Consider the following 23,829-nt stretch of genomic DNA (forward strand, 5'->3'; position numbering starts at 1 on the left):
GCGGTGGGTGAGGAGTGACTGGGGGAGTGACGCGTGAAAGCTGGAGGGGGGGCGGGTGCTGCATCTGCCTGGTGTGCGTGGCAGGGGCCCATCCTGAAGTGCCCTGCTGAATTCCCTCAGGCAGCCGCTTCTCCTTTCTCAGCCACTGTAGCACCATGTACAGGCCCCCGGCTTAGGGCCTGTCCCTGTACCGCCACCACCGCCTGCTTTTCTGTCTCGTCCTTCTTCCAGGCAATGACCTCCTTGAGGGCCTTGACCAAGTCTTACCTTTTGTGCTTTCCAGGAGTTAGCCTGGGGCACTCGTCACACCGCTGGCCCAGGGTCTGTTCACTGAGTGACTGTGTGGCTACCAGTGAGTGGGCTGTGGGATGTCCAAGGAGGAGAGAGAATCACTGCTGGCGGGGCCCGGCCGGGCGTCTTTAAAGGTTCACACCGTATCGTAATTATACAAATGATGATAAGGCAGAAAAATTGTCTTATTGATAGAAACAGCTGCTTTTGCCTACTGTGGATTGGTTCTGCTCGTTTCCAGTTTTCGGGGTTGGCTTGTCATTATGATGCCTGCTTTCTACATATTTTCCAGGGAAATTTTTGATGTGCTTATTGATTCACTGGTGCTCGTAATTTAAATTGTACTACTTGATGCTGTGATATGGAATATTATTTTATTGAAGCTTCCTGAGTGCTTTGTAGTTTGATTTCTTGTTTCTTAATCTTCTACTTCTCATGCCCCATATAACTTTAACATTTTCATGTTTGAGTTATTAAGTACCCATACTTTGAACTTTCAGTGAGGCAGTGGTATATAGTATTGTACTATAACAAAAATAATTCTAACTCTGGGGCTAGGCAGATCTGATTTTCAATTACCACCCGACAGTTATTAGCTTTAAAATCTTGGGCAGGGTTGTCGTTGTTGGTTTTTTTTTTTGTGGTACACGGGCCTCTCACTGCTGTGGCCTCTCCCGTTGCAGAGCACAGGCTCCGGACGTGCAGGCTCAGTGGCCATGGCTCACGGGCCCAGCCGCTCCGTGCGGCATGTAGGATCTTCCTGGACAGGGGCACAAACCCGTGTCCCCTGCGTCGGCAGGCGGACTCTCAACCACTGCGCCACCAGGGAAGCCCCTGTTTTTTTAAAAAATTTTTTTAGCCTAACCTTTCTAAGCTTCATTTCTTTATCTTCAAAGTGGGAGTAATGGGAATGCCCTGGCGGTCCAATGGTTAGGACTCAGCACATTCACTGTCGTAGCCTGGGTTCAATCCCTGGTCGGGGAACTAAGATCCCGCAAGCTGCACGGCCAAAAAAAAAAAAAGTGGGAGTAATAATGCTTGCCCATCTCAGAGGTATCTCACTGTCTCTGTTGCCACACTTCTTCCCTCAACCGTTCACAAGTTTCCACATCCCTCACTTGCTTAGGCTTTTTCCCCCAATTAAGTGCCATAACTGATGTAGGACGTCCTGTCCGTGTTTCGAGACAAAGCTTAGACTGAGCCTTGTCTGACTGGTTTTGACTTGGTCATTCCAGGCCTTCTTGATCCATCCCTTCTGTAAACAACCACAGTACTTATTCATAGCCCTTATTTGGCAGGTGCGGCATTCTATCTGTGAAGTCTGCTAACTGTACATCCTGTGTTTGTGGGTTTTTTTTTTTTTTTACTATTTATTTGTGTATTTGGCTGCACTGGATCTTAGTTGTGGCATGCAAGATCTTCGTTGTGGCACACGGGACCTTTTAGTTGTGGCATGTGGGATCTAGTTCCCCGACCAGGGATGGAACCTGGGCACCCTGCATTGGGAGCGTGGAGTCTAACCCACTGGACCACCAGGGAAGTCCCTGTGTTTGTGCTGAATTCTCACATTGACAAGCTTTTTGTGAGTACGTATCTCTTGTTCTCTCCAAGTAAGTTGGAAGCGTTTTCAAGTCAAGTCATAGATTATAGTTATTTCTTTTGTATCTTCTGTAATGAGATGTGATATATGATAAATTGATGGTTAAATAAAAGTAATCAAGATAATGGGCAAACAGAGAAGACAAATGTATTTACCCCATCCATGTAGTCATTCTACAGATACCCACTACATACATGACTACATATATGTTAGATCGAAGCACATGGCTGCAATATTTTGTGGCTCCTTTTAACTGGTAGAATCCATTTGCTCACATTTTTGTTCTGGGCTGACCTTGTGACTTGCTTTGACCCATAGAATGTTACAGAAGTGATTTGCACGTTCTGTGTCCTGGGCCTTGAGAGGCCTGGCCACTTCCCTTCGCCATCTTGGAATGTCCCAACCACGTATAATGAACTGCAGACTATATTACTGAGTGGTTAGAGGTCACGTGTGGCAAGAGGTCCAGCCAACAGCCAGCATCAGTGCCTCGGACATGTGGGTGATGCCGGTGTAGACTCTTCAGCTGTAGTCAGGCTGGCAGATGACAGCAGCTGCCTGAGTGATCCCAGGCAAGATTAGCAGAAGGACCTGCCAGCTGAGCCCAGCCAGTCTATATACATTTAGGAGAAATACTAACTCATTGCTGTTTTCTGTCACGAGTGAAAATGGTCCTACCTTGAACTTCTGTTATGGAGAAGCCTGTAGTAGACGCAGAAGATCAGAGTTCACAGCTGGTTCTGTTCTCTGCCCCGGTCCTCGGCCCTCGTCTATGGTTGTGGCCCAAGTGCCACAGAGTAGGGACCGTAAGTAAGGGATCTATTTTTTATTATTTATTTATTTTAATGTAAAGTACTTTTTATTTTATTTTATTTTTGGCCACGCCACGTGGCATCTTATTTCCCTGACCAGGGATCCAACCCGGGCCCCCTGCCTGGGAAGCGCAGAGTCTTAACCACTGGACCTCCAGGGAAGTCCTGGAGCTATTTTTTAAAAATGCCCTGTGCAGGGCTTCCCTGGTGGCACAGTGGTTGAGAGTCCGCCTGCCAATGCAGGGGACACGGGTTCGTGCCCTGGTCTGGGAAGATCCCACGTGCCATGGAGCGGCTGGCCCGTGAGCCATGGCCGCTGAGCCTGCGCGTCCGGAACCTGGGCTCCGCAATGGGAGAGGCCACAGCAGTGAGAGGCCCGCGTACCGCAAAACAGAAAACAAACAAACAAAAATGCCCTGTGCAAGCCCTTCCCACCTTTAATCTTACTTAATGAATGTGGAGCCAGTGTTCTTCCCATTGCCACTCAGGAAGTGGCAGAGTCAAGACTGGAGGCTGTCTCACATGTGTACATTACATCAGGCTGTCCTGCTGTGTGTTTCTTCATTCTTGCTGAACCTGGTATTTTTTAACTTTTTCCTGTTGGCCTGCAGCAGAGTTGGGCTGCTTCTTGTGATATAATTGTAAATGCTTAGGAAACTCTCTCTGGGGGGTACAGAGGGGAGAACACATATACTTATTTGCTTGGGTAGCTAAAAATATCTGTGCAAGGAGGTACAGGAAGCTAGCGACAGTCTTCACTTTTAGGTGGGGAAACGCAGTGGCTGGGGGACAGGCGTGGGAGGGAGGTCTTGTACTTTTGTGCAGGAGGGGATCATCCGTTACTTCTTTTTTTAAATTAAGGAGAAAAAGAGAGAACAGAGAGGACCAGTCTGCTTAATGCGTGAGGGCTTCTAGTATCTCATTCTGTGGGTTTCCTCCATAAGGAGTTTGTGACCTACTTTTGAGTGTGCTAAGCCTTTACTGCATAATTACCATCAAGAAGCATATACTTATTTGTTAGAAATCTTATAGAATTCCAACTGAAGAGGAAGTTTTAATGTAATATGTATTTTAAAAATCACAGGAAAGAGACTTGAATGCAGGGCTCCTTCCTCCCTGGGGAGTGGAGACTTTACTCTCTTGCCTGTTGCTTCCCAGCTAAGCATGAAGTCTGACCTTCTTTCCCTGAGTCAGAACAAAACTAGGCCAGACTTGTAGTAACAAGGGTTTGAAGGTGGGGAAGGGAAACTTATGGCCATGCAACCTTAGAAAATTACTTACCTTTGCCTCAGTTTCTTCCTCTGTAAAATAGGGATGTTAATATCTCCTCTATAGAGTGGGTTGGAGAATTAGAGATAGTCTGTATAAATCATCTAGCATAGAGCCTGACACCTCATGTGGATGCTCAAAAACGGTATCATCATCATCATTGCTGGTTAGTGTCTGTTGATTTTAGGCCCCTTGAAGGAATAAAGGATATGAGATTCTTTTCATTGAGAATGAAAGATAGATGTTTAGGGGAAGAAGGAGTGTATCAGTTATCTACTGTTGTGTAACAAAGCACCACAAATCTCGTGGCTTAAAACAACAATGAACTATTTCTTACTCTTTTGTGGTTTAACCTGGTGGTTTTTGTCTCCTTAGATGTATTTGTGTAGCCGCAGTCAGAGGATGACAGGAGAGGCTGAAGGGTCCCTCCGTGGACTCACTCACGTGTCTGGCAGGTGCTGCCGGCTGTTTTTGAAGCATGTTGGTTCTCCTCTAATGGCCTCTCGTGTTCAGGAGTCTAGACCAGCTTTCTGACAGCACAGCAGTCACGCAAGCTCCACGTGACCTCTGCTCGCTCCTGCAGTCTCTGATTTCCCACTGGCCAAAGCAAGGCTCAGACCAATCCCAGGGTCACTGTGGGGGGATGAGACCCCACCTCGGTGGAAGAGGGAGTAGCAAAGCATCTGTGGCCCTTTTTATCTCTCACAAGCTTGACCTTATTAGAGCTCCTTCTTGGGCTAAAATTGGGCCCAGAAAGAAAAGGTTCTGTTGGTTTCTCCACTTTTCCTGTATCACTGAACCCTTCATTAGTCCGACTTAGGAGCTCATTAGGGAACTGGGGATATTTTGTTTGGACTAAAAGTTGGAGTGAAGGGTAATAGCTCCTTTTCTGTATTTGAAGATCTTTCTTGGGAAGGAGGGACTAGTTTCAGGGTGTGGAGATGACTGGAAAGCACGTATTGCCTCCATTTAAGGAAGGATTGCCACGTGAGACAGTGAGTCTTCTTGATTGGAAGTAAAGCAGAAGATGGGTAGTAAGTGCCAGGTACTTTGCAGGAGGGTTTTCCTCATTGAATGACTTGGCTTGTTTCTCATTCTAGAACTCAGAGAGAGCATTGTGCTTTTTTGCTGTGGGGAGGAATGGGGTGGGGGTGATGACAGGAAGGGAGAGATTCCCTGTGCTCAGACTGGAAGAGTCACCCTGCACCGAATTTTAACCTTACTTGATTTATAAGGTCAGCTCTACCTGCTGAACCCCTGAGAGTCGGCGTCTACTGTCGGTGCGAAGAACGTTTCTATTTGGTACAGTGTCCGGGGGATGCTGCATCTTGAAGACAGGTTTTCTGTGCGTCTTCTTGGGTTAGAATGGAAGGAATTGAGAGAGAAGAAATTTTAACAAATAAATGTGTACAATTGTTCCAGCAGCTGTAGGTTAGATGGTCAGCCTGTTTAATTTGTCTAATGAAAATGATTTTGGTACTTTCCCCATATCATGTGTTTTGCGCTACCCCAAGCGTGATTTTGAGGTCTTCTGATTTTGTAACAAAACACCCAGCCCAGTTGGTGCTATTGTCAGTGGAGAACACTGTGTCAATAGAATGTGATCAGAATGTGAGCCTATTTCCTTTTCTCCCTCCATCACTCTCTTTGGAGGAAGAGGCAGGGACCACTACCTACTCACCCTGTTGTAAAGCTGCTGAGCAAGAAGTTTGGTGTAGGTGCTGCCTTTGGCTAGTGTTACCGGGCTGGCCAGTTTGGTCAGTGGTGTTTCTGTGGAGCCTGTCTCACTTCCGGCACTTGGATTTTTAGAAAACTGAGAGTGAGACAATAAGCTACAGTACCTACAGGATTCAGACACAGAGTGGTGTTAGGTTTTCGGTGGGAAGCAAAATTTAAGCTACAAATAAATCTTCCAGCAGAAGCAGATGATTGCTCTCCTGACTGGCGCATTTACAAACTGGAAAATTGTGTAAAACCTCAACCCACCAACTGTCAAGCTCATTGGCTCTTTGCTTTGGGCTTCAGTGTTCTTCCTGATAAAAATAATAATTATGTTATTCGGATATGGTTGCCAAGCGTTCATGCTTCTCGCTCCACTTGTGCTTATAAACGATGCTGCAGCGTGAGCTGCTTTGTCTTTGATTGAACGTTTCCGAGCACTGGAGAGTTTTGTTACCTGTGCTGATTTGTCGTTCTCTTCTCTAACTTTTCAGAATGGACTGCTGAATTATGAAGTATTCCAGACCCAGGAGGAGAACGTCACTCTGCCACTCACTCCCTTCTCCCCTACTAGTTATTTAAATTGGACTTTTAATATCCTACCAGCTGCTCTTCAGACACACATGGTGCATTGTTGCCATTCCCCAGATTGCATCTCTGAAACACAGGCTCTTAGTAACCTTCAGCAAACAAAGAGGCCGCCTCCCGGGGACGCTTGCTGGGAGGGTGTCACCCTGACTGCCCTCTAGCTTCGGCTGGCTCTGGATTGGAATTCCACCATGGAGCCTCGCATGGAGGCCTGCCTGGCACAGGTGCTACAGAAGGATGTGGGGAAGCGACTGCAGGTTGGCCAAGAACTGATAGACTATTTCTCAGACAAACAGAAGTCTGCCGACCTTGAGCATGACCAGACCACATTAGACAAACTCGTGGACGGACTCGCTACCTTTTGGGTGAACTCCAGCAATTACAAGGTAAGCCATGCGCTGGAAGACGCTCTTCTAGGTGGCCGGGCAGCCGTGGGGGATCAGAATGGGTCCTAGAAGAATCCTTTGTGAGCCGTCAGCATGATTCCTTGCTTTCCAGTAAGAGCAAGTAGAGTTTTCTTTGATTTTTGTTGGAGCTCAGAAAACCCCTTGTCCTTTAGCGCACTGAGAGAAGGCCAAGTGACCGGATAAAGAGAGGCTTTTATGTGGGAGAGGTTGCAAGCATTTGCAGCCTTGAAGTTAAAGTGACTATCGCGTCTAGCAGTGAGTGGCCCTTCGTGAATAGCAAGTGGCTTCACCGATTTTCTCTGGGGGTGGAATTGGCAGTAGGATGTGGGCATTTTACCTGCATTTTAGCTGTTTTGAAGTCGGCCCAGGTACTCAGCCAAGGTCCCTCCGGTGACTTGTGTGTAAAGGCCTGGAGGATATCCTTTAGGTTCCAAAGATCAAGGCTCTTCAGGTGCCCTTGGTGGGTGGGAAGGGCCAGGCGGGGTCCCATGACCCGACTGAGTTGTGAAGGTTGGTTGTGTTGCCATTCGAGGACTAAGTTTTCATGAATGAAAACTGGGCTGGGCTCAAAGTGCTGGAGAGGTGTCGTTTCCCCGCCTTGCCCTCCCCACCTTTAGTTTGTTAAGAAGGTGGCCCCTTTGGATCCGGTTGAGGTGGAAGACATCGTGGGACATGTGCTAATAGGTGCTATAGACATTATAGACAGTCGGGCTTTCAGAAACAGAACCTTTTGCGATTTTTTCATTGAACCAGTCTTCTGACATGGATTCGGACTTGGAAAGGGTGCTTACAGGATTTCTTTGTTTGCTCTAGTATAGACTGTTTTCCAATTACATTAAACCTTGATCTTATCTAAGAGTCAGCGGGCTTTAGACTTGTTACCTCGGGCCCTAATAGTTCACTTACAACTCGATGTAAAATTTACCCTAATAGTCTTTGAAAGCGGAGCTTAAATTTCCTGTTTCATTCATCTGTTTTATTCATTTAGCTGAAATTAACAAGTGCTGGCTGCTGGGTGGTGGGAGCGTTACAAAGGGGAGGGTGATAGAGACTCTCTAGTCCCTTACATTTTTGAGGTCTGGGAAGTCTCCTTGTCTGTGTTTGAATCACGGCTCCACGAACCTTTCTGTGTGCAAATCAGGATGCTTCTGGCTCAGAGTAACTGAATGCTGACTTAGTTGACTTAAAGTTATCTATCATAAGGAGATTGAGTAATTTCCGTTAAGTCTGCATAGTTAATGCAATGGCCAGGGAAGAAGAATGTCTGCTTGTGTCTTTTACTTGGTACTTGGGAGGAAACCTTCTCTGAAGCTCCCCAGCAGACTTTTTTACACTGCATTGGCCAGAATGGCCTTGCGCGCACACCATAGTATCGCTGGAAATGGACAGGTGTCCACGGTGGCCTTCAGCCATCACGCTCAACCTGCGGGTCCTACAGAGGGGTTCAGCCTCCCCTGAGCGAAGTGTGTGGCCGAGTGGAAGAGGCGGGATACTCGGGTGGTATCGGACTCCTGATAGGAAGGAGGAGGTGAGGGATAGGAGTATCAGTCAGTATTAAGACTTGGTTCCTGTCTTCAAGGAGCTCGTAGTCTGGGGGGCAGGGGTGTGTGTGTGGGCATGAATAAATAAGGGAATAGTTCCAATCAGTGTCGAGTGTGCAGTAATAGAGATGCACAGAATTTTGTGGGAAGACAGAAGAAGAAAGTAGTAACGTTGTCTACAGGAACCCAGAGGTTTGAAAACTGAGTCTTTTTTTCGTAATAGGAATTGCAGAGTCACAAAGGAGTGAAAGATTAAGACTTGACCCTTTGTGAAGTACTTCCTAAGAAAGACAGCTCGGTGGGAAGGAAAGCAGGAAGATGGGGTTTGCTGCTGACTCGCGTGCCGTCATGGACAAGTCACTTTACCTGTCTGTGCAGGGCAGGTGTTTGACTACATCTTCTCTCAGGGCCCTCAAGCTCTGATATCTTGTGTGACTTCATACCGATGGCTTTGGAGTCAAGGCCATGTCTTGTAGTTCTGATCTGACCCAGTGATGAGCACCCCCCGGTCTCTAAGTATGGTGACTATGGGCCTTGTTCACACCTGGAGCCTAGAGCCTGGAACATAGCAGGTGCTCAACGAATCCTGGTTACCTGTGTGAGCTCAGGAACTTAGGCATACTCTCGGCAAGTGTTCCTGGTTGCTTTACTGAAATCTGGAAACGTATCTTTTAGGGACCCATACCTGTTTTTTTCCTTTATCGTAGAGCAAGATTTCTCCTTCAGAGCCCGAAGTACACTTTAAGTTTTATTCGAAGGGATTCACTTTGTATTAAATAATTCTCTGAAGCTTGGCTTCTTGAAATTTTTTATTTTTAAATTCAGTACTAAAAAGATAAGAGAGGAAAAGGGAAGTACTTTTGGCTTTCCAAAACAGTAGTGCTTGGGTATTGTTATTCCTTTTCCTAGCAGGGAATGCAGATGAATGCAAGGACAAGGTCTTATTTAAAAAAAATAGTTGGCTGAAGTTTCAATCACTCTACCTTTGAGTATTTATTAACGTGGTAGACAAATTTGTACCTGGTTTTGATTAAAGTTTAATAGCTATCATTTCTTGCTTATTTACCATATGCATTCAGTTTTTTTTAGTATATGTGCTGCCGAAGCGAGCACACCATATGCATTCAGTATCTCATTTAATCTTCATAACACCCCTGCAAGGTAGATGGTGGTATCCTAATTTTATACATGAGGTCACTGAAATTACTGAGAATTGCGAGGTAATTTCTACTTGTGATTATGGAACTGGGATTTAAATGTAGGTCTCTCTGGGGACCTCCCTGGTGATCCAGTGGTTAAGACTCCATGCTTGCACTGCAGGGGGCGTGGGTTTGATCCCTGGTTGGGGAACTGAGATCCCACACACCACGCAGCGTGGCCAAGTAAATAAATAAATAAGTAATAAAAAAATGTAGGTCAGGCTTCCCTGGTGGCGCAGTGGTTGAGAGTCCGCCTGCCGATGCAGGGGACACGGCTTCGTGCCCCGGTCTGGGAGGATCCCACGTGCGGCGGAGTGGCTCAGCCCGTGAGCCATGGCTGCTGAGCCTGTGCGTCCGGAGCCTGTGCTCCATAACGGAAGAGGCCACAACAGTGAGAGGCCTGCGTACCACAAAAAAAAAAAAAAAAAAAGTAGGTCTGTCTGATTTCCTAGCCAGTGTTCCTTTCAGAAGAATAGAGGTCAGCAAACTTGAAGAATAGAGGTAAACATATTAGGCTTGGTGGGCCCTGTGGTCTTCTTGTAAATATTTAACTAGTTTGGGCCATTATGATGCAAAAGCAGCCCCAGAGAATGTGTTCGTGAATGGGTGGGGCTGTGTTCCAGCAAGACTTAATGTACAGGAACAGGTAGAAGGTCAGTTGGTCCCCTGGACCATAGTTTGCCAACCCCGGCACTAGCTAGAACATCGAGCACCTACTATGTGTAAATGCTTCTCCTTTACTGGTGGGAACCATTCGTGATTCAACTAGGGGAAGAGTGAGCCTTATAATTTGCACATAAGTTGGGAATAACGGAGCATTCATTTAGGTTAAATAGAACGCAGTTTGCTTTTGGAGCATTTTAGCTCTCTTATGCAGACTCATTTTAGGGTCAGTATGCGTTCTGCTAGCCTATCGCTGGTTATCTGCTGTGAGCTGGCTGTGATCACGGGCCTCTCTACATGGCGTGCTGAATTGAATCTCGGAGACAGTGTTGGGTGAAGTAGAAAAGAGTAACTTTATTGCTTTGTCAGGCAGAGGGGGTTAACAGCAGGCTCCTGCTCTCTCGAAAACTAAGTGTCCCTTGAGGAGGAACCAGGACCCTGCCCCAAGGCTGCACTGTTGTTTCCTGGCTGCTCCTCCCATGTCTCTCCATCCCCTCCCTTCCTGGATTAGCAACCGTTGGAATCTGCCCCTCGGAACTCAGGGAAGGTCATGGAGGCTGAACGCAAGGGCTCCCGGTACCCGGGAGCCCCTACAGGTCCTGCTCAGTTTCAGCTTTGGACTTTCTTGGGTCACCTTGGGAAGTGAGTAATTGGTTCTTTAAGTAATGTCCTCATACAGGCGGCACACCCTGGGGCTACACTGTGGGGCACCTTTCACCACCCCACCCCACCCCGTTGCTGGAAGAGCTTCGTAAGTCTTCGATGTCACTGTGACCGTGGGAGACACGGAGGAGATGGGAGACTTCTTCTTGATTATGGGGCTTCTTTTCTAGATTAGTCTGACATTAAAAATAAAAATAACAACGAAAAATTTGAATATGGCTGCCCTCATTGATGTGGTCTCCTCTTCCTGTTTTTCCTGAATAAAACTCAAAGAAAGAGGAAGATGGTGGAGTAGATTCCTGATGTACCTCCAGCCACTTTTCTTGTCTCCCCCTGCCCCTTTAGGTGAGAAGGGATGAAGGTAAGAGTGAGCTCACCTGGGGAGGCCACCTGGGCCATGGCAGTTGGAGGGAATTGAGGGAGCCTTTCCCAGCTTTCCCAGGTCATCTGAGCAACTTGTACTGAGCCAAACAGCTCCGTGCGTGCAGCCTGGCGGTTCTCACAGGGCAGGAATGTGCGCGTCTAGTGGGCTGATCGGAACAGAGCATCCCAGTGGGGACCAGGTGCTTTTGTGAATATAGTCCCGCAGTCCCTTCTCTGCAGTTACAAATTCCCCAAATCTCTGAAGGCCTAGTGTTCTTCATTTTTCATTTGATGTGAAGTGAACTGATGTGAGAGTACTTATGGTCCTTATTTACCTGCTTAGGGCATGTTGTGCTGTAGAAATATTCACGTTTGATGGTGGGTGCTGGCCCAGGTTCTGTTCAAGGGGATACCTATCTATCCATCTATCCATCTGTCCATCTATCCACCTATCCATCTGTCCCTGTCTGTCTGTCTATCTGTCTAAAACTGTGTGTAGCATTTTACCTTTCTAAAACATGAAAATTCTGTGTTCCAGAGCACATTTGGCCTCCAGAGTTTTGGATAAGTGACTGTGGACTCCTATTTAATATTGTAGAATAATAATAATGACCCACGGTTATGGGACATTTCCTATGTACCAGAAGTTGTGCTAAAGATGTGTTCATGTTAACGTATCATTACCATATGAAGTAGATCTTGTTATCCTCATTTTACAGATGAAGACATTGACGTGCACATAAATCAGGTAACTTGTTTAAGGCGACAGAGCTGGTAATTAAGGTTTCTGGGACTTGAACCCAGGTGTTCATGCAATGGCTGAAGTACATTAAGCACCTATCCTGTGCGGGTACTGCCCTGGGGGTGGGTATACCGTGGGAAAAGACAGGCCCGGTCCCTTCCCTCACAGTGTCCGGCCAGCGCTGGGCAGTCTCGCTCTAAATCTAATATATGTGGACTCCAGCCCTGTGCACTGTTGTCTCAAGGCCCAGGCCGTGCTGACTTGTATTTGACATTTGTAGGTTCCCTCTTAACTGAGGGCTTCCTTCCTCCCCGCCCTAATGGTCTTCATGGTGTAAAGGGGGGACAGGTAAGGCAGAGGAGAGGACAGGGCGCAGTGTAGGGTAGGGAATAATCAACTGTTAAATCTGTAGGTTCCCTCTTAACTGAGGGCTTCCTTCCTCCCCGCCCTAATGGTCTTCATGGTGTAAAGGGGGGACAGGTAAGGCAGAGGAGAGGACAGGGCGCAGTGTAGGGTAGGGAATAATCAACTGTTAAATTGCATCGTCGGAGCGTCTGTAAATGCCGTAGTGCCCAGAGGCAGACTGCAGAAGGTTTAGTCTCTCCTTAGCTGCTTTACGGGGCGCAGTGTGCCCCCTGCCCCAGATCAAGTGCCCTTTATGGCTGGAGGGGCAGGTGCTGACAGATACCTGGAGGCCCCTCTGTTTTCCCTTGCCTATCTCTAGAACCTTGGCTTCCATTGAGGCTTTTATTTTCCCCCTTTGCCCTTGAGAGGAGAGCCACAAAAGATGATTGGATTCAGATTAAGTGACTTCCGTTTCTGTTCTTGGCTTGGTGCTGACCTAGCGATGAGGCCTTCCAGAGGCTGTTCATTCTTCCCAGGTTTCCCCTGCAGCATTGTCCTGTGGGTTGCAAGAGGTGAATTTTTCTGGGTGTAGTTTAAAAAGACAGGTGCCTCTCGCAAGTAGGAAAGCTACAGTAAGCAGTACTAAGCAAAAGCAAAAGCAAAAAAAAAAAAAAAAAAAATCCAGGAAAAATTATTGCAAGAAAATTTATGCAGCTTGTCAAATAAAAATGGTGTCCTTAATGTATGTGATTAATGGCATTTCTTTCTGAATATGTGTTTATGTACATGCAAGGGCAGCAAAGTGTATTTGGAAATGATTCATGTTGGAGCATGAACAGTCTGGATTCTCGTCCTGGCTCTGCCACTTAGACTTTTGAGCAGGTCACTCTACCCATCTGTGCAGGGGGTCTGATGATACCTGGTACATAGCATTGTTATAAGGGTCCAGTGAGCCAGTGTACGAAGGTGCCAGGACTGCTTGATAGCAGCACGTGGTCAGTAAAAGAAGCAGATGAAGATATGTAGTTATTGGGCCCAATGATAACAAGATCTGTAGAAAGGGAACTTTTACGTGGGACTGAGTTAGTGTGCCTTCCTGTAGTCCTTGTCAGCCTGTGCCCTGGAGCAGAGGCCTGGATCTTTTGTAATACAATAAGAATCCTTGAACCCTGCACTGTTGATAACAGAGGCTCTGAGCAGAGCAGCCGCTAGCCGGAAATTCTGAGGGTGAGTTTAAAACCTGCTTGGCAAAGGCAGTCCACTGATCGAGGACCCCTGTTTTCGGAGGGTTTCACTTGTTCTTTTTAATACTTTGCCTGGTTTCAGAAAGCTAAAATTGAAATAAGGATACATATGATAAAAGAAGTCATAAATTGGATGTCGAAGCAAAAAGGAAAAGAAGCAGCTGGGGTGAGAGCATGGAGCTGACAATGAGGCTGATGTGTACGAATGGCTCACATTTATGAGGCACTCGTGTGCGGGATCCCTGAAGCGCTTGGCGGTCATTGCCTCCTGTAATTGTGAGGCAGGTACCCCGTGACAGGCCCTGGGATTGGTCCCGTTCTACAGCTGGGAGAAGAGCAGTGAAGAAACTTGCCCAGGGTTATATAACTAGAAAGTTATTTTAATCTGGATAGTCTGACCTTTGAGCCCACATCCGCATCCATGCAGTACGGCTTCCTTTATAACGTTGCAACAATATTTATAGCATATTTATCAGAGCAAAAGAGTGTAAGGACATACCTCACAGCTACCAGTGATGACTTTAGGAGGTCAGGTCCTGAGTGAGAGATAAGCAACTCATTTTGTACTTTAATAAAAAACCAAAATTATTTAAGATCAGTGTATTTAAAACAGTTCTTTGGCTGGTCTTAATAGAATCATGACAGTATGTACTTTTTAAAGTTTTTATTTTGGAAAATATTCAGACCTACAGGGAAGTTTCACAAAACAGTGCAAAGAAGCATTATTTACCATAGCCAAGATATGGAAGCAGCCTAAGTGTCCATCAGTCAATGAATGGACAAAGAAGATGTGGTGTGTCTACACACACACACACACACACACACACACACACACGCACGCACACAATGGAATATTATTCCACCATGAAAAAGAATGAAATAACGCCATTTGTGACATGGTTGGACCTTGAGGACATTATGCTAAGTGAACTAAATCAGACAGGAAAAGACACACCCTGTATGATCTTATATGTGGAATCTAAACAAAACAGAACACAAACTAAGCTCACAGGTGGTTGGTTGCCACAGGGAAGGGTCCGCGTTGGGCGAGATGGGTGGAGGCTCAAAAGGCACAGACTTCCAGCTCCAAATTAAGTACTGGGGGTAACATGCAGCGGGTATCACATAGTCGAAAGTTGGTGAGAGAGCAAATCTTACAAGTTCCCATCACAAAAGAAACTTCCTGTAACTATGTATGGTGATGGATGTTAACTAGACTTCTTGCGATGATCATTTTGCAGCATGTACAAATATCGAATCATTATGTTGTACACCTGAAACTAATGTCATGATACCTCACAAAACAAATAAACGCAAAGCCAACATACCAGTGCAAAAAATTTCCATGTGTTTCATTCAGACCCAGTGGCAATACTTCACCACTTGTTTTATCTTCTCTGTATGTGCATTTTATTATCGTTTGTGAGTTGTAAGACATATTCATGTTTCCTAAAAACATGGGCGTTCACTTACGTAGTCTTACACAGGTATCTAGAGCAGGATTAGGATTGATAGAGTACTAATATCCGGTCTGTGAGCCTTATTCATATTTTACCTGTTGTCCTACAAATGTCCTTTATAGCAAAAGAAAAAAAATTTTCTGGTGCAAATGCAGTCCAAGCTCACAGGCTACATTTTTTTCTCACCTGTACAGTCTTCTTTGGTCTGGAGCAGTTCATCACCAGTCTGTCCTTGTCTTTCTTGACTTAATGCTAGCCCGTTTGTTTCGTATAGCCCCTCCATTTGAGCTCGGTGGCTGCTTCTCAGGATTGGGTTAAGGTTATGCGTTTTGGCAGAATACCATGGAAGTGATCGGTGTATCACATCAGGAGGCACGTGGTATCTCTTTGTCCCACTTGGTGAAAGAGGTGTTTGCCAGGTTGCTTCCAAAAGTCGATATTTTTTCCTTTTATAATTAGTAGGTAGCTTGTGGGGAGATATTTTGAGACTGTAAATATCCTGTTTGTCATCAAACTGTCACCTACTGGCTTTAGTGTCCATTGATGATCCTTGTCTAAAATAATTATTCGGATGCCAAAGGGTGATTTTCTTTTCTTTCTTCCTTTCTTTTTTTTTTTTTGGCCATACTGCGAGGCTTGTGGGATCTTAGCTCCCTGATCACCTGACCAGGGATCAAACCTGGGCCCTCAGCAGTGAGAGCGCAGAGTCCTAACCCCTGGACCGCCAGGGAATCCCCAAAGGGTGATTTTCTGATTCCATCATTTCTTCTCCATTTATTAGTTGGCTTCATATATTTTTGAAATGTATAACCTTCGTCTATTTGTATAGCAGGAATTAAGTGTATATTTTGATAGTTATTCCCAAAAGGAACTACTGTGATGAAAGAAAAAAATGTTTAAATTTAGTCTTATTTAGATACATTTATATTTGTAAAGAATTTAAGGCAACCTAATAATTTGTGAACATAATGTGGTTAAGTTTGTTTTGAGCTCTGGGCTTCCTAGCAGCCAAAATAGAAATGGAGAATTGGTTACCTATACCATTTTTTAACAACTGTGAAAGGAATATAGAAAGGCAAATAACAACAAAATGCCTTCCTGGATGTAGCAGGGTATTAAAGGACACTTTGCATGAGGGGGAAAAAAGGAGAGCATGGAAAACAGATGAGACAGAAGACAGTATTGAAACCGTGCACCTCAGACTGGGACTTGAACCCATGTGCTGGGATTCTAACCCAGCCTAAACCCACTTGAATCCACGTGGCTGGGACTTGAACCCGGCCAAAACCCACGGTCTTCCAACTGAGATCACACACCTGGTTTCAGGACTTAATGAAGCTCAGGTTCTTGATGTCTCGTAGCAAAAAGAATTCAGTGAAAGACAAAGTGATAGGTAACAAGTGGATTTATTCAGAGAGAAACACACACTCCACAGAGTGTGGGCCATCTCAGAAGGCGAGAAAGGCACCAGGGTATGGGGTTGTCAGTTTTTATAGGGCTGGGTAATTTCATAGGCTAATGGGTGGGAGGAGTATTCCAGCTATTTCAGGAAGGGGTGGGGATTTCTAGGAGTTGGGCCAGTGCCCATTTTTTGATCCTTCTGGTGGGCCTTGAAACTGTCATGATGCCTGTGGGTGTGTCATTTAGCTGGCTGATGTGTTACAGTGAGCGTGTACTGAGGCTCAAGGTCTAGTGGAAGTCGACTTGTCCGCCATCTGGGACCCATTTGGTTCTAATCAGTTTACGTCATGCCCTTGGGCTATGTCATTCTTTCAAAGGTTGTGCCCTGCCCCTTCCGTCCTGTTTTGGTACTGAGTGAGACACAGGTTATTCAGCTGTTCCTGTAGACAGAATTCACCAGCTAGAGTTTTGGGCTAAGGGGAAATTGTCAGATGGCATCCAGGGTGAAAAGATAACCAAGAGCTGAGTTATCTTTAAAAAAAGATAACTGAGTTATCTTTTTAAAAAAATTTTATTTATTTATTTATTTGGCTGTGCCGGGTCTTAGTTGCGGCACGTGAGATCTTCGTTGCCACGTATAGGATCTTTGTTGTGGCACGCGGGATCTTTAGTTGTGGCACGCATGCAGGACCTAGTTCCCCAACCAGGGATCGAACCCAGGCTCCCGTCTTGCAAGCGTGGAGTCTTACCCACTGGACCACCAGGGAAGTCCCTGAGTTATCTTTTTAACAGGTTAAGTAGAGGGAGAGTCTGTGACAAGGACCACGGCAAAGAATCCAGAGAAATTGGATGAAAGTGGCTTGAAATAGAGAAAGGGAGGTTGGCCTAGAGGAATTATCTGGCTGTAGCTGATTTTCGCAGGGTATTTGGGGTTGGGGCAAAGAGGGCTGTCCATTGTGGACCGTGTGGATGGGGTTCTGGAAGAGGAGGCAGTGCTTGGTGCCAGGCCTCATGGCGGGTGGGGATTTCTGTGTTTAATCATGCTCATTAAAGGCTTTGTGGAAGAGATGGCCTTTGGGCCTTTTCTGGATGAGAGAAGGGAGATGGCTCAGTGACTACCCAGAGGAGCATGTGGCAGGCCTCATTAATAGAGATGATGTTTTGACGTAAGCGGCCTGTCCTATACAAGTGAGGCGGGTCCTTCATGAGTGAGGCGCCTGGAGGGGGCTGTAGGGAGTGACTGCCCTCTGGCAACTTAGTAGGACCTGGGAACCGACCGGAGGGGCCATGGAAGCCGTTGAAGGACCAGCAGCTCTGGGTGCTGATGTGGGTGGTGTGGACTAGGGTGATTTAATGTAGCTTTAATGCACTATTTTCTTCTATGAGTTTTTAGCTGTCATTTCTTTATCCGTACTTGGTTGCCAACATCTAGGCTGTTTCTAGTTTTTTGCACTGAGCATCTTTGAACATACGCGTGTATTGCCCTCTTGTGTGTCTCTGCGCTGGAAGTTCTGAAGGGTTGAAGTGTTGGGTCTGAGCAGGCCGTATTGCCCACCCACCGGTGCTGTGTGAGTGCCTTCGTACGTTCCTGGGTCCTGGGTGTTACTTTTTCTCTGAATGTTTTTCCTTTTTGCTGGGCAGAAGATGTCTCTGTGTTGCCAGGCACAGTGTTGGAGAACGTTTCTTCTGCTTCTGACCTTTCAGATAAAAGCAAATCTTAAGAGGATATAAAGTAAATAATTTGATTTTTCTTAATCTCATTTCCCCCTTAAATGCTTGATGCAAATAGGTTCTGTCTGGGCCATCTCAAACATTAGCAGAGTAGGGGATGTCAGTGGTCAGGGGGAGGGAGGCCTGATAACTTGGCCGAGTCTACCCTGAAGTGGATTAAAGAAGTGGGGTCTCTCTATTTGTTGTTATTTATTCCCATTAGCTTTTGTTAAAAAAAAAAACCCACAGAATGAATAAGAGAGTTGTGAGGAAAACACCCACCATAATCCATTTCTTTGGAATGTTCCTTTCCTTTTTTCCAAGTGCTTTCCCATCTAGTAGAACCTAAATAGCAGCGCCTCTTAACTGGGCTAAGATGGGAGATACTGAATAGTCACTTTGTTTTTGTTGGACAGTGAGGGTATGTGTCTGATCTTCCTTGATTCTTCATGTAATTGTAGCCTAACCTAAGGAGCATTTTTTTAAAAAACAGCTTTGTGAGGAAAAGGATTGATATTAACTTTTCTGCTCGAGGTGAGGAATTTGGATGGACTTTGTATTGAACAGTTAACTCAGCTCAAACCAGTTCAAGACAGAGAGGGCATCATTGGGGCAGACCCCTGGCCGGGGCTGTGGTTTACCGTGGAGAGCGCGCGGGGCCTTGGGGGGGGGGGCGGCGTCTGCTCTGTCTGGCCATTGGCTTCTGGACTCTCCCTTCAGCACTGCCCTCGTGGCCACCATGGTCCCACCTCACATCTTGCGGCCCTGTCACCGGGGCAAGAATCTCTATTCTCCCAGCTGGGAGTGAGACATGCCGCTAAGCCTTTGGCCCACTCGCTGTGGCCAGGCAGGTGTGGCGCTGCAAGGAAGTGGTGGCCTCTCTCAGAGCCCTGCATGTCGGGGGCTGGAGGAGGTGGGACGGTTCCCCTAGGAGAAAGGGGGCTTGGCTGGGGGCACTGTAGGCAGTGAGGACCTCATAGCTCAGATTGCTTGAGAGGCTGCAGGGCCCCCATGGAAGGCCCAGGCTGGCAGTGCAGCTGTCGTACTCGCTGGCCTGAATTTGGGGTGCCGTTGACCTCTGCTCCGCACACTCAGGAGTTGGCGCCCAGAGGTGCCCCGCGCTCCAGGGCTGGCCTGCCACCTGTGCCTGTGCCTCGCTTCTCTCCTCTGATGACCCTGCATTATGTGGGCTTTTCGCTGTGTCGTCAAGTGAGAGCTTTTCCGTCTTTCCCAGCCCCTTTAAGCTGAGAACTTATTTATTCTTGGTGGTTATTATACTAGTGTTTGTAATTCTAGTACCAAGATGCCAGTGTTTTTAGGGGTATAATGCCACTCTTTCCGTAGTTTAGACATCTGAAGTCTGGATCACTTATGTATCGATGGACGTAGAATCACAGGCTGGTTTTTAACGTTTCAGATGTGCATTTGCTTACCGTTTGCCTGTCCGGTTAAAACCATTCCTGGGTGTCTTGTTGTAACTAAGGAAACGGCAGTTAACATGAGTGAAACTGAGCCTCTTACGTTTATGATTTATCACTTACATTTTTCTGAGAGCCAGTTTGGGCCTTTCACTTCTGTCGGAGCTCCCAAATGGAGTAGCTTTACAACTAGGAGGGGAGGGGTGATGTGATGTTCAGGAGATTGATTTGGCTCCAGGCCTGCTTTCCAGCCTCCCGGGTCTGGGCCGCTTCCCTGTGTCAGGGGCTAGACTCCTGCTCTCCTTCCCTGCAGCTCCAGGTCTGTTCTCTCGTTCAGACCTTCTCTTCCCTAGGAGGACTTACTTTAGTCAGAGTCAGCCTTCCTGCCTAGTTATGCTACTTTGAGAGAAGTGTGTTCAGAGCAGATGGGTGAAAGCCAGTGCGCTTCCCAGTGAGTGTTGCTTGGGGGCCCGTGGCAGACGTGTTCCCAGCCCAGCCCCGGGGGGCTGCTCCTGGCTGGCTGTGTGTGAGCCACAGCCCACATATAAAATGAATGAGGAGGTTTAGACTCCCAGGGCCCCAAAGCACAGGGGGATGTGGGCACAGTGGGGACACGCCCACACACCGAGGATAGCTGATATACGGGGACTTTTTTTTTTTTTTTAAATGCTTGTTGAACATACTTGAGTTCAAGAAAACCTTATGTATACGCATCACTGATGTACATAGGAGCTTATATTTTGCTTTAACATCTGTGCTTTAACTCCATGTACATCAGTACATAAATGATTCAGACTTCAGGTTTTTCAAATACAGGAAGACTACCATAAAATACCATAAAAACACTGGCATTTGGTGCTAGAGTTCCAAGGAAAAATCTGGTATGGCATGTGTCCCACTATTAATGGAGTGTTTTTAAGCGGGAGGGGAGCATTTAAGGGAAAAGAGAATGTTCACATTACTATTACATTAAGTATTTCAGTGTTGGAAATTTCTTTTGTAACATCCGGCATTAAAAACAGCTTTTCTTTTTTAAGGAGACTTCGGGCCCTCAACACTGTTAGTTCTCTACACAGGTCAGCTTTATTCGTATTAGAGATGCATTCCTGCCAGTGTTCTCATTTATAACGGAGCAAGTGGAGCCAACAGGTTGAAGGTGGCGGGACAGAAAGCCGTCTAGAAGATGCTCTGAAGAGAAACCTTGAGTGCCTTGGGAGAAGGATTTGTTTTTTGAGGCCCATCGTTAAAAATTTTATTTTATTTTTTAAAATTCATTTTATTCAAGTATAGTTGATTTACAGTGTTGCATTAGTTTCTGCTGTACAGCAAAATGACTCAGTTACATACATTCTTTTCCACTATGGTCTATCACAGGGTAGTGACTAGAGTCCCCTGTACTCTACAGTAGGACCTTGTTGTTTATCCATTGTCTGTATAATAGTTTGCATCTGCTAGAAGGATTTATTTTTACAGGCTGAGATCTTGATCCCTTTCTATAGAAAAAATTGGTCTGTTTCTTTTACCAGCCCCCAGACGAGGTCCTCCTGGTTTAGGGCGGCGGTGCACCTCTAGGAATGGAACACCGACACAGGCGAGCTCCCGCGCTCAGTCTCTGTGGAGCCGTGATCTAGAACCCTGCTTTGGCGATTGCTTTCACATCCTCTGGGACCATGGCCTGCCTCTGCTCTGGCTGTTGTTTTTGTCACTTGCCGGCAAATGCTTCCAGGCTGCAGAGATGTTTAGGAAGCCCTTTGTGATGTTGCGGCTTCCACTCAACAGTTCCTGGTTGGTACTTTTCCCCCCTTTTTCTTCTAAGGCGGCTCCAGTTCGGTAAAATACATAATTCCTAATGGAAAGTTTCAGAGCCTGGAATCTGGGGCCAGACCGCTAGGGTTAGAGGACATGCTCCTTCCTTTACTCCCCCTCTCACTGGCTGTGTGGTCCTGGGTAGGCTACTTAACCTCTCTCGGTCTCAGTTTTTCATCTGTAAAATGGGGACAGTATCCGTCTCAGGGTTGTTGTGAGGGCAAAAGAGTTCGTACGCAGGCAGTGCTTGACGGGTACACAGTGCTGCAGGCTTGCTGGCTTTATGATGATTTTACAGCACCTGCTGTGATAATTTCTCTGTGGTTGGTCCAGCACTATCACCACTTACCTTTGGGTACCCGTTAGGGGTTTAAATGGTCACAGAACAACCAAACAGCGGCAGAAAGAGAGGCCACAGGGGAAGAAGAAGTCTGGTTGCAAAGCAGCCTCGTTTCAGGAGACTGTAGTTGAGGGAACTTTGCCGTGTGTCTCTACAGGGCACTGGGTGCAAGTTTACTGGCTCTGGCCTCTCCGTGCATTAACATGTGTACTAAGATGGGTTGTGGGCTCTTTGTTTCTTCTCTCCCTTTTTCCCTTCTCAGATCAGCACTGAACTGATCACAGTCAAGAACAAAAGAGAACACCTGTGAGCAGGAGAGGGACAGGGCTTGGGTGGGGAGACAGTAGCCTGATGGGCACTTGGCTGGGGCTCTAGAAGAGGAAGATGGTTTCGCTTGAGTAGAGTTAAAAGTGCGTTAGAGGTGTTTGCTGTGCGTATTTTGTCGAAATGAATAACTGGTGAGGGAGGTTGTGGAAGAGGAACTGTCTGAACGTCGTGAACAGAGTCACCAGGTATTCGACCTCCTGCTACGTGTCACAGATAATAGTAGGTTTTCCCATGCGTCGCTCTTACCCCACTTCCCAGAGGTTGGTTAGCCCAGAGACTCCTCAAGTTTAGGCAATGTCCTCTAGGGCACAGAGCACAGGACTGGAATTTACTGGACGTTTGTAGGGTGGCAAGGCCTTTTCGTCCCTCATTCAGCCTCAGAAAGCTTTGAGGCTGAATCCACCTTGTTCAGGGGGTAAGTTCAGCAGATACTTGTGAGACAGGAGGGAGGGGAGCACCACAGGGTCTCATCACGGTGGCTGGGAAACGGCTTGGTGTCCACAGGTAGTGCCCCTAGAGCACGGGCTCTAGGTGCGCGGGCTTCAGTAGTTGTGGCTCGCGGGCTCTAGAGCGCAGGCTCAGTAGTTGTGGCGCACGGGCTTAGTTGCTCCACAGCATGTGGGATCTTCCCGGGCCAGGGCTCGAACCTTTGTCCCCTGCACTGGCAGGCGGATTCTTAACCACTGCGCCACCAGGGAAGTCCCATTAATTTAAAAAAGTAATGTGCCCTTGAACTGCGATAAAGAACTGGAAGTTTCTGCTTGCATTTATTTGGCTGGGTCAGTAGCTGAAAGCGGGCCCTGGTGTCTTGCTTCTCCTTTATGTGCTGACCTGCTGTCCTGAGGGCTTGGCTGCCTGCAGACTCGGCTTGGGGTGCAGCAGCCTTCTTCCTGAAGTGGCCCCTTGACTCTGCAGTAACCTTTGTGAGACGCTGGTCTGCCTGAGGAGCGCGACTGAGGGTGAAATTCAAGGTCAGCTCCGTAAGATAGCCGTTGCCCAAGTGACACAGTAAGACAAAGTGAATCTTCCCTCCCCACATTCTTGGTGCTAGAGGTCAGGGGACGGCTCTGATGCAAGCTTAGAGTAGAAGAGAACGCTTTTTGACTGATTGAGGGCATGGCCTTTCATTTCTAAGTGGTTTAAAGAATTTACGGCCCATTGTTTGTTCATTCCAGAGTCCTAAGGATATGGGTGATATTTTTTCTCAGACAGGAATGTGGGTTTTGGCAGTGACTCTGCATCACAATAACTTGAAAATAACCCAGTCCTTTGGAACCGAAATGAAAATGTGTGACCTCTGTGCACAGGATGTGCGTGCCCATGAAAGAAATGTGTGCATGGTGAATAAAAAGTCATTTGAAACTAGAAATAGTGGCTTTCAAGTTGGGAAAATCTCAAATACCCAGCATTAGGAGAATATGAGAGGTATGTATTTCCACCCGTTTATCAGGAAGATGGTGTACTCCGCTCAGGGGTAGTCTGTAAAGACTTTTCAGTGGGGAAACGCTGATGGGGTGATGTAAAGTGAAAAAGGCAGGAGCAAAATTTATATAGAGCAAGGTCTTAACTGTGCACAAGTGTGTAGAGTAAATGATCTAGAAGGAGCTGTGTGAAAATCTGAATGGTATTAATCTATATCGGGAAATTATAGACGATAGGTTTTCTTTCCATGTTCCTGTAGTTTCTAAATGTTTCACAGTAGGTGTTTGTTATTTTTATAAACAAAAATTAAAGAATTTTCTTCTTCAGCTGCTTTTGAGACGATATTGGTCAGGAAGTGATAGGGATGACATACCACGCATGCTGTCTGCTGCAGAAGTCAGACTTGTTGCAAAAAAGCAATGCCTTTGGTAGGCGCACATTTGCACGTCTGAAATTAAGGAGGGTCCCTGGTAGCTTAAAACGGTTCCTTAATTACTCT

General features: G+C 46.5%; 1 protein-coding gene across 5 annotated transcripts in view; it reads left to right on the forward strand.

Moving 5' to 3' along the window:
* CLASP1 (cytoplasmic linker associated protein 1) overlaps window positions 1-23,829 on the forward strand; it is a 270,131-nt gene that overhangs the window by 28,250 nt on the left and 218,052 nt on the right. For all 5 annotated transcript variants that reach the window (XM_024734467.1, XM_024734471.1, XM_024734468.1 and 2 more), the window contains one exon: window positions 6,186-6,665. In XM_024734467.1, the coding sequence (XP_024590235.1) occupies window positions 6,471-6,665 (195 nt within the window). In that variant the 5' untranslated portion in view covers window positions 6,186-6,470. The remainder of the gene's footprint in view (window positions 1-6,185; window positions 6,666-23,829) is intronic.

This window comes from Neophocaena asiaeorientalis, unplaced genomic scaffold (assembly GCF_003031525.2).
Source record: "Neophocaena asiaeorientalis asiaeorientalis breed wild unplaced genomic scaffold, Neophocaena_asiaeorientalis_V1.1 scaffold32, whole genome shotgun sequence".
NCBI lineage: Eukaryota > Metazoa > Chordata > Mammalia > Artiodactyla > Phocoenidae > Neophocaena > Neophocaena asiaeorientalis.